The sequence below is a fragment of the Eucyclogobius newberryi genome, unplaced genomic scaffold (genome assembly GCF_026437365.1).
Source record: "Eucyclogobius newberryi isolate DKJ021-1_F unplaced genomic scaffold, fEucNew1.0.hap1 SCAF_7, whole genome shotgun sequence".
Lineage (NCBI taxonomy): Eukaryota > Metazoa > Chordata > Actinopteri > Gobiiformes > Gobiidae > Eucyclogobius > Eucyclogobius newberryi.
Genome location: NW_027316389.1, coordinates 25945710 through 25960266, shown reverse-complemented (window position 1 = coordinate 25960266; position 14557 = coordinate 25945710). Strand labels below are relative to the sequence as shown.

Here is a 14557-nt window from a genome sequence, read left to right as displayed (position 1 = left end):
AAAGTGACCGCACGGGGCCGATCGCCGTCGCCAATGATGTTATTACATTGTTATTACCGGAGCAGACGCGTAAGTCTCGGATCGTTTAGGACGATGTGCATATTTAGTGTGTTTCTCTTTTACGTGAAGTGCACTTTTCTCTCTGGACCACAACTGAACGCTCTTCCGGTCCGAGCAACATCTTGAAAATGAGTCAGTGGGGCCGAGCAGTGATTCAGACGTGCGTCAAAGTTATTGCAACTTTAAACTCCGGAAACGCACAACAAACTCCAAAAAGGAGACGCTTTTTATGAGAACTCGACTGCGTTGCAAAGCCGCGTCTGTCCAGGGCTTGTGTTTATGGATGCTTTTCTCTCTGACCACTGCTGAATTTTCCACCGTCTGCGAACAGGAAGAGAGCAGATTTAGTCATGGCTAAGTAACGTCTGCACACACCATCTAATCTCATTAGGAGTTTCCGTTCAGCCAACACACTGAATGGCTTTGTGCACAGCGAGGCTCCTCATCCCCGGCCCAAAGCAGCACAATGTCCCTGTGACATGAGCATCTCTCAGCGGCACAATAGCAGCGCCTTCTATTTTATGCGCTGGGACGCCATTTACCTCCATTTGTCATGTCTGCACTGGGATTATTACTGTACCACCAAATATACACTTCTTTTCTGTTTTTAGATTGAGGAACCCTGCTGCATCTTGTAGAACTAAAGTATAGTTTTCATCACCATGTGTCACTGGCGATGACAGTTTCAAAGGTTCATGTTTTGCCTTTTGATATGTGATGTATGCATCTTTATCTCATAATGACTCTGACTATTATTGTAAACATGACAATATGTTTTTCAGCCACACATCTCCCGCTCTCTTGAATACCTTGTTGAGAAGGGAAGGCCTTTTCCAAGCATATCAGATTCAGAAACTGCACACACTGAGCCCAGGTGACGGTGACAGTCTGACTGAGTCTTATCTAAACTGTGCTGACTGACATTTCTGTGCAAATATATTACCTTTCCAATATCCAGCCCTGTGAGTTCAGCGGTGGAGCCAGGGAAGGGGGACAATGATTTGATCTTTTGGGACTTGGATGGGATGTGTGGCCATTGCGGGGAAATGCTCCCCTGCTGTGGGATCCCCTTTCTGCCATTTGTCCTTGGAAGTAGAATAGGAGGAAGTCCTGGCTCTGACAGGTTTGTGGTTTCACGTTGCAGATAGAAAACTCAGGGGATGCTTTGTGGCGGAAAGGAGTTCAAACCCTGCCTTTCGAGGTCTTTTTGACATGGGTCGAATCCGCTCAGTGCATGTTGTTTTAAGCCCCACTTCCAGTGATAAAACATCCGTGTACCTGCCTCTTGTAATGGGCTCTGTTTTTAAGGTGAGGCAAGAAAACGTGTTAAATATGTTATGTATAAATAGTAAAATATGATTTCAATGTATTGTTATAGTTCAACACAATAATAATAATTCCTCAAATTTGGTTGATAAGAAATCAGGACGGACACAATAAATGTAGAGCTTATATTAGAACTACAGGTACTTCATTACGTCAGGTAAAGGCCAAATATTATTTTTTGAGACTATGACCAACATAATATAAGAAGATGTTTAGGTTACACACAGGTAAACATGGGCGACCTTCCTCAGAACCTGGTCCATCTGATTAAAACAAAGGGGTCTGGCCTGTGATCTACTTAGGCTCATATTGTGGGCTCTTCAAATGAGCTTGAATTCAACCAAAAGAAAATGACATTTGGACGTGGACTTTACAAGTACAACAAGTGAAAGTAAATAAATGATACAGAAAGCACTAAAACCAGAGAATAGTTGTACATTATCATGTGAGGCTGGAACCGTTGGTTTGTTGATGACAGTGAGCGTAGGATCTGTGAGGAGCAGACAGGAGCTCAGCGGCTGCACATTCCTCTATTAAAGGACTAACCCACCCTGGGCCCGTCATGCTTCCTGTGCCGAGAAGGCCAGGTTGGACCGCAGCATACTTTTGGCTGGAGCTGTTGTTCCTCCTTATGTGTCATTTTTTTTGCTTCTACTGCTACTTTACAGGCAAATTACACTGGGCGCACAACACACCCGTCTATTCATCGCTAGCTTGGACCGCATTTTTATCCTAAATAAATGTTTTTTTGCAAACACTACACTGTGGTCCTCAAACTAAAGCGTTAAAAGTTTATTGAAGATTGTTTTAGAATGTAACAGATCTTTTCCTGGGCTCCAGAATACACACTTCTCCAAAACGTTACAAAGACAAATGAAATAGAAAGATAAAATTCTGAACTCACCAGGCAAAAACAAATAGGGGGGAAATCCAAAATAAAAAAAATATGTGTCAGAATCTAAGTGTGCTTTGTATAGAGATCACTCTAGGTGTTTTTCCACTCCCAAGAGGGCATTGCATTGATTTATATTGAAGGTACTTGAACTCTGTCTTGTCTTGTAAACAGAAGTTAGTTATAGATATGTCAGTTTATTGAGATCCCCTCATCTTTGGAACATGCTTTGTTTCAGACATGGACAGTGCCATCACACTATGGCAGTTCCTGCTGCAGCTGTTGCTGGACCAGAGTCACAAACACCTGATCTGCTGGACGTCCACAGACGGAGAGTTCAAGCTCCTGAAGTCTGAGGAAGTGGCCAAACTGTGGGGCCTTCGCAAAAATAAAACTAACATGAACTACGACAAACTGAGCCGAGCCCTGCGCTACTACTACGACAAGGTGAGAGTCGGCCTGTGGATGGGCTCTAGCACTAAAGAGACACTTCCTCTTTCTTATGAATTGCACCCACATCTCTTTTTTTTACTGTGGTAAAGCTTGAGTAGAGAAACTAGAGAGTTAAATAAAACATTAGCGTAAATATCTACTAATCACAACTATTAACTCTGTTTCAGAACATCATCAAGAAAGTAATTGGGCAGAAGTTTGTGTACAAGTTTGTGTCTTTCCCTGAGATCCTGAAGATGGACCCTCAGTCCATGGAGCTGGGCAGAGTCCCACTGCAGGATGCAGAGGCAATAGAGCTGGAGTTGGAGGAGGAGGAGGAAGAGGAGGGGGAGGAGGTGCACAGGAAGGCCCTGGGTGTCCTGGGACAACAGCATTGTCGCACTGATTACCTGCACTCAGGCCTGTACTCCTCCTTCAGCCTCAGCTCTCTGCAGAAGCTCAGGGAAAGACAGGACGAGCCACGCTCTGTGATCCGCTTTGGAAACAATGAGAGGAGCCCCCCACCGTCATCTAAACATGAGTCCTTTGCTTCCCCGAAACCCCGGTCCCGCTCCCCTCAGTCTCCTCACAGCCACAGCTGGAGCCCGGTCCGAGAAGAGGAGGACTTAGATAGTGCTCAACCGCTCAACCTGTCGGCGGGACACAGGGAGCGAGCACAGCAGACCCCTGGCAAGAGGAGGAACAGTAGTAGTTCAGGAGATGGACTCCCCCCAAAAAACAAAAAGCCCAAAGCCCTGGACATCTCTTCCCCGCCCCTGATGCTTGCAGGAAGTGACATAGGCTCCATCGCCCTCAACAGCCCCGCCCTGCCCTCCGGCTCGCTCACTCCAGCCTTCTTCACTGCACAGGTGAGTCACCTCTCTGCTCTGGTCACATGACACAGATGCTAATGTGTGAAAGGAGTAATATTTTCTCCACCACGTATGAACAGCAGTAAATCCTTTGTGAAGAACTGCTGAAGTCAACAGATTTTAAACATGGCTTTTCAAGTGCCAATACAGACAAGCCACGACATGCACATTGTGCTTGTTCCCATTTTACTCAGCAACAGACATTCTATGGGAATAGTAATAACGGCACAGCCCATTACGAATTATATGTTATGAGCAGTTATTATTGGTCATTTTCATTCTTTTTTTAGTCCAAATATTAGTTAAAAGTATACAGATTCTTGTAGGTTCAAACTAGGTGAGGAAGGTGCTGAACAGTGAGCATTGTCTAGATCTGTGCATATTTATCTTACACCATAATATTTATTTCTGTGGTGTATGCTGCACGGACCTATCTTCCACAGTCAGATTATGTGGCAATGGTTTGGGCAACTGCATTGTATTGTAAATTAACTAATACAACCTCGTCATGTGTTTAAGACTGGTGAGCTGCCTGTGCCACTGGAGTTTGTCCACAAACCCAGGAAATGCACTCGCTGTTTGAAACAGAGGAGTAAGATCAGAGAAAAACAAGGGATTTACAGAAATTGTGTGCTAGTCCGATCTATGCGAGGGGAAGAGGCCCTAAGTGATGCCATATGCTCCAATAATTCCATTAATAATGAGAGCAGGGCTGGTCCCGGCGCAACACTGGCTCACTTCTCTGAGGTGACACAGGGGAAAGTGGGGGAGGGACAGGAGAGAGGAGAAATTGATTTCATATGTTTTCTCTTCACGTCCAAACGCTCGAGCGCCCTCCACCCCCAATCAACAACAGCCCTCTCTGCCCGCTCTTCTCCTCTCGACGTCACCCCAGAATTTCAGGGAGAAACCACAGACTTCCTTCCTGCTTCAGCAGTTTGTTTTTCCAAACGCCAATACACGTCCATTTACAACTTCTGCATGTTTCACATTAACAAGAGCCCAGAGCACTGACCGGCCTGAGGGTCTGAGTGTTTCTGTTTGAATCTGGTCTTATTTAACATCTCCCTCTGTCCCGTGTGCAGACCCCATCAGGCCTTCTGCTGGCCCACAGTCCACTCCTGTCCGGGATCCACTTCTGGAGCAGCCTGAGCCCCGTCGCCCCCCTCAGCCCGGCCCGCTTACAGGGGCACAGCTCCCTTTTCCAGGTGAGAACTCCAGTTATTTGTACATGCAAGTGGAGACAAAGGAAACTTAATGGTGCATTATTCTTACTTACATGGTACAAAGAAAAATATGTTTAGGTACAAATGTATTCAAGATCAACTTAAACATGCTGTTAAGTTTAATTTGTTCAACACAGTCTTGCTTTTAAAAATATTCTATCCAGTTATTCTACATTTTAATTGTTGCATTACATTTTCCCCAAAACAGTAAATGAAAAGTAGGCGATGGCAGAGCAAATAGTGAGCAGGTCTAGCAGAGGTGTCCTGTTTCATGTGGGGAGGAAATCCTGTGAATACTTCCTGTTTGAGCCCAGGGGAGAGCTGGTCTGAACAGGGTGAACTGGTTTAGAGCCACTCGTTTCTCAAACACACCGCACCGGATCCTGAAACAAACAGAGGTGACTTGTGTTGTGGAGAAGTGCAGGGGAGAAACCAGAAGGAAGAGCTACCATGAGTTTAATAACAGGAAACTACAGTCAGTGACAATGCTGCCGCCGGCCGCCGGAAGGTGGCTTTCACAGCACATCCGCCTCTGACTCAGCCTCTCTCTTCCTCTTTCCTGCAGTTCCCCAGTCTAATCAACGGGCACATGCCTGTCCCACTGCCAGGATTGGAAGGAAGCCCCTCCTCCTTGCTCCTGTCGCCCTCCACACACAAGTCTTGATGCAGCTGCTTCATCTCATGTCAAATTTCCTTTTATCATCATCGCCATCTTTAAAGAGTCGTATGCGACGTCTGTGACCTCACGTTTTTGCACTTGACTTGATCCAGATACCAGAGGTTAAAGCTCCTGGTAAAGCCATACGCTGGATGTCTTAAGAGACATCTTGTGACTAACTTGAGCACATTTCCACATGGCGCCGTCCGCTGTGGACAGTAGTGAGTCTGCAGCTCTGTGCCGAGAACTCAATTTTTAAGACTTCCTTCTCCAAAGTGTGCATCAGAGTGAACGTTTCACTTGGTGATGTTGTATGTATTGTATGCAGTATGCACTATGCTTCTCGGATACCGGCTGTGCCTTGTACTTTTGTCTGTTCTAAATGTTAATGAAGACGAGATTTCAAATCAAAAACTGTAACACTTATTGTTCCTTTTTATACTGGACTTGATATACAGTATGTATTCTGTATAATTTTGTATTGTAAAATGTTTGCCTTTTTCAATAAACACAGCATTGAATGCTTATACATCGTCTGCTGTTGCTTTTGCATATGAATGAATGAAACAAATGTTCAGTTTTCAACTTGAATTTAATTTTGTCATCTCTGGGGGGAAAAAAAACGTATGGGAGGGCATCTGCAATGAAATCCCACACCAATAACAATTTTCCACAAAAAAAGTTAAAGAATATCATACAAAACATTATTCTTGTAACACTGTTGAATAGACGGTGACTCAGTATGGCGTTGCCTTCACGAGGGGCAGGACAAGAGTTTGCTGTGGTTTCTCACAGGCAGCGCGGGTGTTAAACACAACAGCAGATGCAGATGGGACCAACTTGTAAAAAATTATGGGATGACAGAAAGAAACACAGGGTTTCGACTCTGCAGACACCACTCACCTTTTGTTTGTGCTCGAAATTGATCAAAAAGGACTAGAACAGGCTTTTCACTGCAGCCAAGTAGTAATGAATCGTATCTAATGTCCTAATGCCCATGTTCAAGCTTCTTTGTTGCCTTCTGCGCTGCACCACAACATCAGCCGGGAATGATATGACAGTCCTGAACAAAAATCGGTTTGGCTGCACCACTCCGTCACAGTGAATCTGTTAGGAGCTGCCCTACAACCTTCAGAGTCACTGGTCATGGGCATAGCTGAGGAAATGCTACCAACCAGCTGCTACATACCCCTCTTTGACAAACAGGCAGGGTTTGATGAATGCAAATGAAGACAAAACATTTACAAATGTAACCACTTCAAAAAATTAAAAATCTATACACATTGCATGTACTCATTAAAGTGACTGAGCCAGTTAGATTTCTAGACAGTAGTTGGATTTAGCAGCAAATTCTCTTCTTAATAAATATAGATGTAATGTCTCTAAATGTCTCTTTTGGGCCAGAGTTGGACTTTAATCCCCAAATCCTGTTGTTTGGGGGGAGTGATGAAGATGAAGGTAGATAACCCACAGCAACATCCTTCTGTGGTCACTGATCCAAAAACTGTACAGCCCCGAGATCCTCCTCCAGTAGAGAAAATACAGTAACTCTAAAACAGCATGCTCTGTCTTCTGTTCTTTCCGTTGCCTGAAAGAGGAAAAAACATGACTTTCAGACTTAAATCCTCAGAAAATGTTAACGTCTTTGTCTAAATTTGAGCGATTGGATTTTGAAGTTTTTTTCTCACAAAATGAATTAATCAGAATCAGAATAGGTTTACTAGGTTTAGTAGGTAGTTCCTAAACTTAGTGAGATGCAATAACTAATAAACAGCAATAACTATACTTTAAGGTATTTACCCAACAAAAAAAAGAAATGTTTATCATTAGTGACATCATACTTCTTGCCTTGAACTGTACATAGCGTTAATAAATATTGCAATTATGTGGGTGTGCAGGAAAATAAAAAAATAAAATCATATTCAAAATCAAGCCAACTCTATTACCAACAAGCAATTTGACCATCAGTTGTATTACATTTGTAATCATTTCATGTGGGGGTAGGGCCTTGGTAACTTTTTCTGCCTTTCAAAAAAGGCCAACGTAAAACAAGAAAGGTAAGTTAAGTATTCATACTTTTTATAAAGTGTTGAATCTGTTTTTTAATTAAATTTCAAAAGGAAAAATGTAATAAGCATACGTAACATTTTTCTACTAAATGGGGGAAAAAGGTTTTAACAAAACAGAATAAATCAGTTCAGAATTCTTGTTTTCTTTTAAATCCTACATGGTTTTTATTCCTCTGGTGTAAGAGCACACATTTGTAGATCATTGGGACCTAACAATGGTTGAGGAGAACTAGGACTCAATGGACCCAGGTCCTGTGATAGTCACAAATCCAGACTTCTGTTGGTGGCACTTCACCAGAAACTCAAGTCATTTTCTAGTTGGGTGGAGCCATTCTCTTCTCCGTCACAGCCCAGAGATGGTGAGCCACTTCTGCACCAAAGGTGCCCTGAGGCAGACTCCAAAGATGTGGCTGCCATTGTGTGCATGTGGCCTCATTCTTAACATCAGGCTGCAGGCTGAAGTGTCTTGCACAATAACATGCGATAGTGGACAAAAAGCTCCATTACTGAGCTTCTGTTGCACCAACATCCCATGTTCTGACATGTTTTTAGTATTATGTTCAATATTGTTCACGTACATCTTAAAATGTAAGTTATTGTATAGTAAGAAAATGTATATATATTTCAAGTGCTTTTTAGCACCCAAATACTTGATTAATATGAAGAAAACCAAAACCAGAAATGATTTTGACAAAAGCAAAAACCTCTTCACTTTTCTCCTTTTGTTTGTCAAACGATTATCACAAAAAGGTGGAGCCATGTTTCACCTGATTCAGGGTAGGAGGCGTTCCTGTAGCCAGGGTCCCTCTGTAGCTGTACCTCCTTCAGTGTGAATATAGATATGTCTGCCAAATGAGAAATCAAAACAGTTAAAAAAAAGTTGTCAAACCCAAAGAAATCATTCTGCCGGCAAAATAGCGTCTTTGTTACACAGCTGTAACTGATCCTCAGTGAATGCTGAAATATCACTCAAAGCTGTACCTAGCGCTGCCTGCCAAGTCTGCATTAGCGGCTGCCATTTTCTTACTCACTCTCTGGCAGTGTGTGCACGCGTGGCCCCAGGCTCCTGAAGTACGGCTGTCTCATAGCCTCATCGGCCGCGATCCTCTTCTTTGATTCATACTGTGGAATGTAGAACAAGAATGGACTCAAAAACGTGGAATTGAGACTATTGTTGCCTAAGCTTTTTTTTTTTTACAGTCTGGACATATTATGGTTTCATGCTTATTTCTACTATGGTTCATCTTAGTATTGTAAATTCTGTGACATACAAACGCTTCATATACGCAGTTGGCCACCTCATAATAGTTACATTAAATAAATGAGTAAATGCATGGTCTTGGTCTTCATGGTCTAATATATGTTTTAACCCTCTTTACATCTGTTATGGATCGGTTCATTGTTCCATAGTTTTCATATTGTGTTGAAGTATGGGGTAAAGTTTTGTATCTGCTTCAAAAAGAAACATATTTAAATGATAAATTAAGGTAATTGAGAACCTTGTAACGCCAGAGCACATCTTCACATTAATCGATGATGACAAATGTGTAAAATGGGTTAGGGCATAACTTTTGTCGAAACAATGTAATAGAATACACTCAAGTCAATTATCCTTACTGTAAAACCAGCCCTTGCACATTGTCATCATGCAGCTCTGGTCAGTAATGTGTAACTGATATTTTGATGGCTTGTCTTCAATCAACTCTTTCCAAAAATACATCGGTTCATTATGTGCCATGCTAATTTTAACATGACATAGCTTTAGGGATTCAGTCAAGACTCACTTTTAGGAATGACATGAGGAGGTCAATGCCGTCGTTGTCCAACCTACAGCGGGGACAGAAAGGGAGAAGTCTCAGTGAAAGAGGGCGATTCAAACTGGTGTAGGGGAAGGAAACGCACTCAACTATTCCACAGGATTTCCTCACAGGAAGTGACAGAGCGCACAGTCCTAACTAAACAAACCAATACTACTAATGTCTTCATCTCTGGACACGCTAAACAGGGCTCTACTCTTATACCTGGGCCGTGCAAGGAAAATATGTGTGCTTCCATCTCCCGAACATAGAGGGCTGCCAGAAGTGCATAAATCAGGGTTGAGGTCAAATCATAAGCTTGAATAAGTACGATATTGTTCAACGTTAGCCTTACCTTGGTGCGTGGTTTATAAGTGGCTGTGCTTTGTATTTGGGAAACTTGTATGATTTAAGCTCGTCAATAGAAGAAATCCCGGCCCAGTTTTGCTCCGAGGGTGTGCCTACAGAAGACATTGGAAGGTCAAAGTCCTGCTTTGGAGCAACAGATGCAGGGGCTATTAGACGCTGCCGCCGTGGGAGCTTGCGTCTTGCCCCCCGGGGTTAATGTGATTCATTCTGAAAGGTTCACATGTCTGTCAGCAGGGGGCAGCACTGACCTAGCAGCCTGAAGATGAGGTGCAGTTCATCCTCAACTGTGGAGCCTGGGAACAGAGGTCTGCCAGCAGCCATCTCATAGAATATACAGCCCACACCCCTGAAGAGGAGACAATGGGACGAGTTTACTTTCTTCAGCTTTCATTCATTCATATTCAACAAGTGCAAGTTTTATCAGTGAAAGTACATTGATGTTTTAGTGAGTAATATTTCACACCCACGCGCAAACAAAACTCTGTATGATTGTACATGTCCTTAACTGTTGCTTGCCTTGTTGGCACAATTTGAATTACCCGTTGAAATATTTACGATACATAGTGAGTGGTCTGTACTTGTGAGTTAAAACTAGTTAAGTCAATGTATTAAATTTATTTTATGGGGGTGAAGGCCTTGAGTGTGCAAAGTAAATAAACTCAATAATATACATTAAATATACACATTCACCTGCAATATGCCAACACAATAACATTCAGTATGTCTGTAACGTAATGAGTTGACAAATTGTTCATAAAGTATGTATGGTATGAGTCAGTATGGATTAGTTTAAGACATGGGGGGTCCAAATCTTTGCATTGAGGGCTGCATATAGAAACATGTACGGAGCAGAGGGCCATGAGACAGGGTCAATACAGTCAATCATTCAAATATCGGCATTTAGAAGACATTTGACACAATTACTGGACTTTTATTCAGACTTGGAACAATAGAGTAAAGACCCACCTTAAGAACACACAAAGTCTTATTTGAACACTTTAGTGCAAGAAGGGACCTGCACGAAACAGGACTATGTTCTCTAATCCAGTTTGATGTAAAACAGGCTTGTGAATGAGTTTTGTATTTCATTCAAACTATATCATTTTTTCAGGGGGGGAATCAAAATAATGGTAGAGCTCATCTGCAATGGTTTTCTCTGGAGTCTGAGCAATGGCAAGGGAAAAAAAACTATTGGTCAATCTCCATTTAGACAAAAATATAAAGTCCGGCTCACACAGAAATGTGAAAGTACTGAGGTCATGATGGTGGAGGTAAACCAGGAAGCCTGTGGGCCGACAAAAATGAGTCTGAGGGCCGCATTTTGCCCCCGGGCTCTAGTTTGGACCTCCCTGGTTTAAAACATGCTGTATAAAACTGGGCAACATAAATACAACTGTAATTCTGTACAACATTAAATAGATATGATGGATAGTTTTTGTTTTTTTTACATTTTAAGGGGGGCTCTTCACTGACCATCAGGTCTCCCGCCCCTCTACAACACTCTCGTCACATTGTCAGTGTGCTCGAGATCCGCCCTTGCCCCGCTTTAGTCACTCGCACATTACGCCAAATGAGCCGAGTGTTTTGTAGTTGTAATAACCGTGTGCATGTGCGGCCCACTCACCACATGTCAATCTGAGTGGAGTACTCTGAGGAGCCCAACAGCACGTCGGGGGGCCGGTACCACAGTGTCACCACCTCGTTCGAGTAAGTCTTTGTGGGCACTGACTTTGCCCTTGCAAGGCCTGTTAGAAATATTTACAGTCATTCTAAATATGCATCAAACAGTTGGGTCAGAAAATAATACTGTAACACAAGATATAAAAAGAAACAGCAGCAACATATCACCCATTGTTAAATTTTGTTTCTAATTATAAAGCCTCAAAAGCAACAAACTGATTTGCCGTGCATCCTGACCCTTTTCTCTGTCCTAGATTTACCTTCAATTTGAGCTAAATGGCTTGTTTTATTTGAACTCTAACCTCATTGGCCAGCCTTTACCTCCCCATCTAGTGTCATTGGTTCATCCCCATTTTAAACTATGCAGATCTTTAAAATCTGAGAACACCAAACAAAAACTGCACTGCGGCCCCGGAGGTAATAATAATAAACAGTAGTACCACGTGCCTTTAACTTGTGTGACACAATCTTCACCAATATGTTGTGTTCACGTGACTTCAGAACATTGTAGAAAAACTATAGTTTAATATTGAGCTGGAACTGATGAAAAATTCTAATAGCATTTGCCGTTTAACTCTCAGAAAACAGTTTTTTTGACCTGGTTTGCAGTTCATCTCTCTAATTATTGGGCCTTATCCACATGAAACAAAAACTGACACAAAATTAAACATATTTTCAATCAGTAAAAATAAACAGCATTTTAATATTTTGTTCTTATTTTAGTATTCAACTCCAAAAGAGTATTGTCAGTTAAAAGGACTTAACCATAAGATTAGTCCAACACATTTGTGGATCCAATCCCAATGAAATGATAAGGTTCAACATTTGCAGATTCCTATTTTGGAGATTTCTTTCAAAAACAGTAAATCTCCCCTAGTTACACAGGCCATCTGAGATTTTGACATCATCCAACTCTAGGACACAACCTATTGCCCCATTGCCCAAAATATTCCAGCCGCTAATACAGCAAGATGAAGAGCCAATTCTTTTTGCTTGTGTGGATACTGATAATATAATAAATAAAATGTATTGCATTTACCAAAGTCTGCCAGTTTGAGTTCCCCCCTGTCGTTGATGAGCAGATTTTGGGGTTTGAGGTCTCTGTGCAGCACTTTCCGTTTGTGACAATACGACAAACCTCTCAAGATCTGAAACAAAAATATCTGAAAAAACAAAATAAAATTGTTACAACAGTGTAGCAAGGTTAAAAAAATAAGCAAATTAAACCTGAATAGTTTTAATACAATTACCAGTAAAATAAAGAATTTTGATTTTCTCATGGTCAACCCTTTACACCAGTCGAAGGGTTAGAGCACCCAAAGAAGGAAATATCTATTCCAATATTTGCCTGGTAAGTCATTGTTTAAATTCTGTCAACATCATTAAAGCTAAACTGTTTGTCTGGTCGGTTTGATATATGGCTGACAGTTTGACAAACGGGAATGGGCAATCTAAAGAGTCAACACTAGATATGAGCTTTTAAAAACAGTAACCTATTAATATCAACAATGTTCTAATAACTACTTTAATAGAAGATAGAAGCAGAACCTGTCTCTATTCTCTACCACCAGGGGGCACAACAACAAAGCCTCTCCTATTCGCAGCAGTATAAGACACATGCACACGTGTGGTTTAAGTTGGCAGGGCACCACCGCTAGCTGAGGCTCACCTTGACATTCTGCATGCTCAGGATGTTCCCGCAGTCGTCCATGTACTGCTTCAGGTCTTTGTCCTGGAAGAGACGGGAGACGGAAGACATTAGAGGGCGTGAGGGAGCGTGAGGAGGCGCGGGGTCACGGAACACAACCTGCTCCAGCTGGACTCCTGTCTAATCTACCTCTATGTGGAGAATAATAATGACTGTGGAGTGTGCGGTGCAGGGGAAAAGGGTCTCACCAGATACTCGAAGACCAGTGTGAGCGACTTGTCAGTGTGGATGATGTCGTGGAGCGTCACTATGTTGGCGTGTTTCAGGTCCTTTAGCAGCGACACTGGATAAAACAAAAGCAGAAGTCAACACACAATCATGAACAATCATACTTTGTGTTGGCTTATCTGATTAAACTTTACTGCCCCCAATGGGAATTTAACATGTGCTCCACGTGCACAACAGTAAGTACTCACCAACAGATGATCAACTGTTTCAGCCAGATAATGTGGCCGTGTAATAACACTAGCTCATTTGTACTTTGCATAGAAATGAAACGGATCGTAATTTGCCTTTTACAGAATATGCCAAAATTAGACAAACATTTATCAATAGTGCGTAAATGAAAAGAAATTCCAACAGTAAATACGTAAATGTCACTAAAAGAGAAGAACTGAATATTTTCTATTTGCAAGCATGACTCAGTGAAGAAAGGATTGACTAAAGGGATGTTCATTAAAACAAACACTCCACATTGGATTGGTTTCCTTGTTGATTGTACCTTCTCTGATTGCGGTGCAGGGCGCCCCTTCCTCATGTTCTAGCCTGATCTCCTTCAGAGCCACCAGGTTGTCCGTCAGTTTACTCCTCCCCTTGAAAACAGTGGCGTATGTGCCCTGGAGGGTTTAAAAGGGGAACAGAGGAAAGTTTCCAAATGACGTAACAAGTTAACATGAGCATCTTTTATCACCCTGAGAACGTTAGCATCTGGGGAGGACCTACCTCGCCAAGTTTGTCTAGTTTGATGTAAGTCTCCAACTTCCCGAACCCTATTTCTGACTGAAAGAAGACAAAAGAAAGAACAAAAATGATCTAAACGCCTTTGTCATTAGCGCTGACAGCTTTTATGGGCACTAATATGAATGGTTATGACAGTGTGGCAGTAGTTACAGCGTCACACAGCTCCAGACTCACGGTTAATCTGTTGTGACAAAGGCCTGCTGGCTCCAGGCTTGTTTATAGGCTGCAGCAGGCAAACTTATGTAAATTGTTGTTTTCTCTAGCCACAGTGTAGAGCGGTGTGAGAACAGTAGTAGTACAGTAGCTGGTTGTGGCTTGGCTTTAAATAATGTTTCTGTGCAATAATTCTACTAAAACATCCGTAGTTCAATTTCATACATTGTGCACTTGCTGGTTTGACATCGTAACTACTTGTTAAATTGTACAATTCAATTACGTGAAATAAATAAGGCAATAGAAAGTGACTAGGCCAATATACATTTTCCTGTTCCTTTTTGACAGATCAACGA

At 42.2% G+C, this 14557-nt stretch overlaps 2 protein-coding genes across 2 annotated transcripts in view; one reads left to right on the top strand and one right to left on the bottom strand.

The window, feature by feature from the left end:
* The first annotated feature begins 2492 nt into the window (after positions 1 to 2492).
* On the top strand, positions 2493 to 5993 carry elk3 (ETS transcription factor ELK3). Its single transcript, XM_072435758.1, has 4 exons — positions 2493 to 2725; positions 2899 to 3579; positions 4668 to 4790; positions 5374 to 5993. Exons 1-4 carry the CDS (start codon positions 2519 to 2521, stop codon positions 5470 to 5472), a joined length of 1110 nt encoding a protein of 369 aa, XP_072291859.1. The 5' UTR covers positions 2493 to 2518; the 3' UTR covers positions 5473 to 5993.
* Positions 5994 to 6039: 46 nt separating this feature from the next.
* The window catches only part of LOC140349437 (cyclin-dependent kinase 17-like), a 33625-nt gene continuing 25107 nt past the window's right edge, over positions 6040 to 14557 (bottom strand). The window contains exons 6-17 of the mRNA XM_072435756.1: positions 14031 to 14087; positions 13810 to 13924; positions 13277 to 13371; positions 13050 to 13112; positions 12420 to 12543; positions 11325 to 11445; positions 9949 to 10046; positions 9687 to 9792; positions 9320 to 9362; positions 8567 to 8657; positions 8303 to 8380; positions 6040 to 7054 (exon numbers count right to left, since the gene is read on the bottom strand). Of these exons, the coding sequence (XP_072291857.1) occupies positions 7017 to 7054; positions 8303 to 8380; positions 8567 to 8657; positions 9320 to 9362; positions 9687 to 9792; positions 9949 to 10046; positions 11325 to 11445; positions 12420 to 12543; positions 13050 to 13112; positions 13277 to 13371; positions 13810 to 13924; positions 14031 to 14087 (1029 nt within the window). The 3' untranslated portion in view covers positions 6040 to 7016. The remainder of the gene's footprint in view (positions 7055 to 8302; positions 8381 to 8566; positions 8658 to 9319; positions 9363 to 9686; positions 9793 to 9948; positions 10047 to 11324; positions 11446 to 12419; positions 12544 to 13049; positions 13113 to 13276; positions 13372 to 13809; positions 13925 to 14030; positions 14088 to 14557) is intronic.